This window comes from Pyxicephalus adspersus, chromosome 1, assembly GCF_032062135.1.
Source record: "Pyxicephalus adspersus chromosome 1, UCB_Pads_2.0, whole genome shotgun sequence".
In the NCBI taxonomy this organism is placed as follows: domain Eukaryota; kingdom Metazoa; phylum Chordata; class Amphibia; order Anura; family Pyxicephalidae; genus Pyxicephalus; species Pyxicephalus adspersus.
The window spans coordinates 211,223-213,769 of record NC_092858.1 but is presented as its reverse complement, the minus strand read 5'-3'; the positions used below and the strand labels follow the sequence as shown (position 1 = coordinate 213,769).

The 2,547-nt window shown below is 50.5% G+C and overlaps 1 protein-coding gene across 3 annotated transcripts in view; it reads right to left on the bottom strand.

Moving 5' to 3' along the window:
• Positions 1-2,547, bottom strand: part of STIM1 (stromal interaction molecule 1) — a 19,684-nt gene that overhangs the window by 11,908 nt on the left and 5,229 nt on the right. For all 3 annotated transcript variants that reach the window (XM_072399944.1, XM_072399953.1, XM_072399963.1), the window contains exons 2-3: positions 2,307-2,437; positions 426-540 (exon numbers count right to left, since the gene is read on the bottom strand). In XM_072399944.1, coding sequence (XP_072256045.1) covers positions 426-540; positions 2,307-2,437 — 246 coding nt within the window. The remainder of the gene's footprint in view (positions 1-425; positions 541-2,306; positions 2,438-2,547) is intronic.

Genomic DNA, 2,547 nt, shown 5'->3' with positions numbered 1-2,547 from the left:
GGGGGGGGGGGCATGAGACTGTGAAGCTCCTGTAAGGGTCGGTTACATGACTCTGTACAGCGCTGCACTCTATGTCTGCGCTATACAACTACAGAATAGGCTGAGCTGGATTCCTCCCCTATGTTCCTCCGGATCCTGAGAACCTCCAAACCACCCGCAGCACCACCATGAAAAGGAGAAGAGGGTGGAAATCTGAGGATGACTAAACCCCCTCCCCCAAGAGGACCTGTCTCCATGAATGAATCCCTGACATATAACACGGACAGTCTCGTATTTCAGAAAAGCTTTTATCACTAAACTGTTCTGGAGCTCCAGTCAGTGACGCTGAAATACGAGACTGTCAGTGTACACAGTGATTGGTTACAATCTGAAGCCTGAGGATGAACATCGGTGGAGGGGGCAGGAGGTGCCAGGCCGTCACTCACCATCAGAGGCCTTCCAGGTTTTCCAGAGATCTTCCACGCTGATCAGTTTGTCCTCCCCATGGAAGGTGCTGTGCTTCACCGTGGGGTCGTGATAGTTCAGATCCTCCCGAAGAAACTGGGGGCAAAGGAGGATAAAATGAGTGGGGTGTGCGCCCCAAAAATCACCCCAAAATATAAACACCCTCAATCATTACAATGTGGAAACATTGCCCCAGGTTTATAAATACCCCCAAATTCCCATCATCAGGGCAGGGGGGAGGTGGGCACGTCTGAACTCGGCATGAGGTGTAAAGGGGTGGGCGTGTCTGAACCCAGGTATGGGGGCGGGGAGAAAGGGTGGGTGTGTCCAAACCCAGCTTTGGGGGAGGAGAGGGGGTGGGCGTATCTGACCCCTGGCATGGGGGGAGAAGGGGTGGACATGTCTGAGCTCTGCAGAGAGGCCGCTGTTTTGGCCAGTTTTGTACAGATTGGAACAAATTGAAAACAAATTGGGCATTTTTAGAGCCAACATCAACCAATAAAACACAATGATTTCACAAAATTAGGGCGGACATTCATACCCCGGCCTGATGTGGATCCAGAGATACAATTATGGCCGATATCCTTGCTATGCGATAAAGCCCAAGAGGATCTTACAAGAAACCTGTTTTAGATCTGAATGTGATCTGACAGTGTGGGGGTAAATCCTGTGTATAACCCCCCACCAGCTAAGAAACAAAAATACTGTTGGCTCAGGGGATCTTCAGCTGCTTGCAGCTCCTAATCTCATGTTATATCATTCTCCAGATCTCTATATTGCTGTTATCCATTTCTTTTCTGTGAATTGAGGGGTTTTGTGATTTTGCTGAGGATGAGGTTTATATTCGAGTCTTTTGTTTGTCAGATGCTGGGATTGGGCAGACATCTATCTAAATTATCACTCTCCATCTTTACTGACCAATCACATGGGGGCTGTACCACCCCCCTCCGCCTAGCACCCCACACAACAAAGGGAACTTCATCCAGATTAGCGGCTTATAATGGGGTCACCAACATGACACCACAAAACACAGCAACAGCGCCAACTACAGGGCACAAAGGAAGAATACAGCCTAGGAAAAAGAAGAACTGTGAGCACACCAGACAGTGGAATGATCCTGCCAGTAACGTTTATCACAGGATATACACAGCATTGTTGTCACCCTGGGTTGGGGCATCCAAGCTCCGAGTCTTTGCCAGCCCATAAGGAAATGCATTGCCCCCCCCCCCTCATAAGTTGTATGGTTTGTCCCAACTCCTGGAATCGGTTAATATTGCCAGTCAGGGTGCAGGGAATCCCCCTACTGGCCGATGTCTTGCCCTGTAAATGAGCCGGGGGAGGAAGTAGAAGGAATTGTGAGCGGTGTCCCCAGGGTGACACCAATGAGTTTTGGTGTTGCTTTGTTTGTGCTGTGTCACCATGCTGCCCTTCCCTCCCCCCTCCCCAGGGCTCAGCTGTCGCTTTGTATATTTAGCCTGGGAAGAGGAAAAATGATACCCAGTCCTGATTACCCCCAGCTCTGCCAGCGTGGACACCGAGAGGAACTGCAGACACAGAGGACACCCAGGAAATTCTGGGGCCCGGATTCTGGGGCCCAAAATCATACAAAACATTTTCCTGCATGATGGGGACCCCACTGAACTCTCTCCTATCACCCCGATACCCTGCACAGGGTCATGGGCCCCTATTGTACCCCTGCTGTGCCCATTATGAGGGGTTACCGATTATTTCTCCCCTCTCTGCCCCTGCGCTCTTTAGTGTTCTTCCCCACCACCTCTACCAGAGCGGCACCTTCACCATCTGCTGGCACTGGAGGAATTCAGTGGGTTTGGGGTAACCTCCATATTTTGGGGGTGTCTCACCTCATCGCTTTCTTCCACATCAACATTTCCGTTGGCATCATCGTCCATCTGCTTGTGGATGCTGACAACGGCCTCAAAACTTAGCAACTCCTCTTCATTGTGACACAAAAGCTCATCAATCCGGCAAAACTCTGCGGAAACAAAAGGAAATCATCAGAGTGCGGCCCATCCAATCACTAGAGACCGGTGACATCACTGGGAATGCAGCCTATCCAATCACTAGAGACCGGTGACATCACTG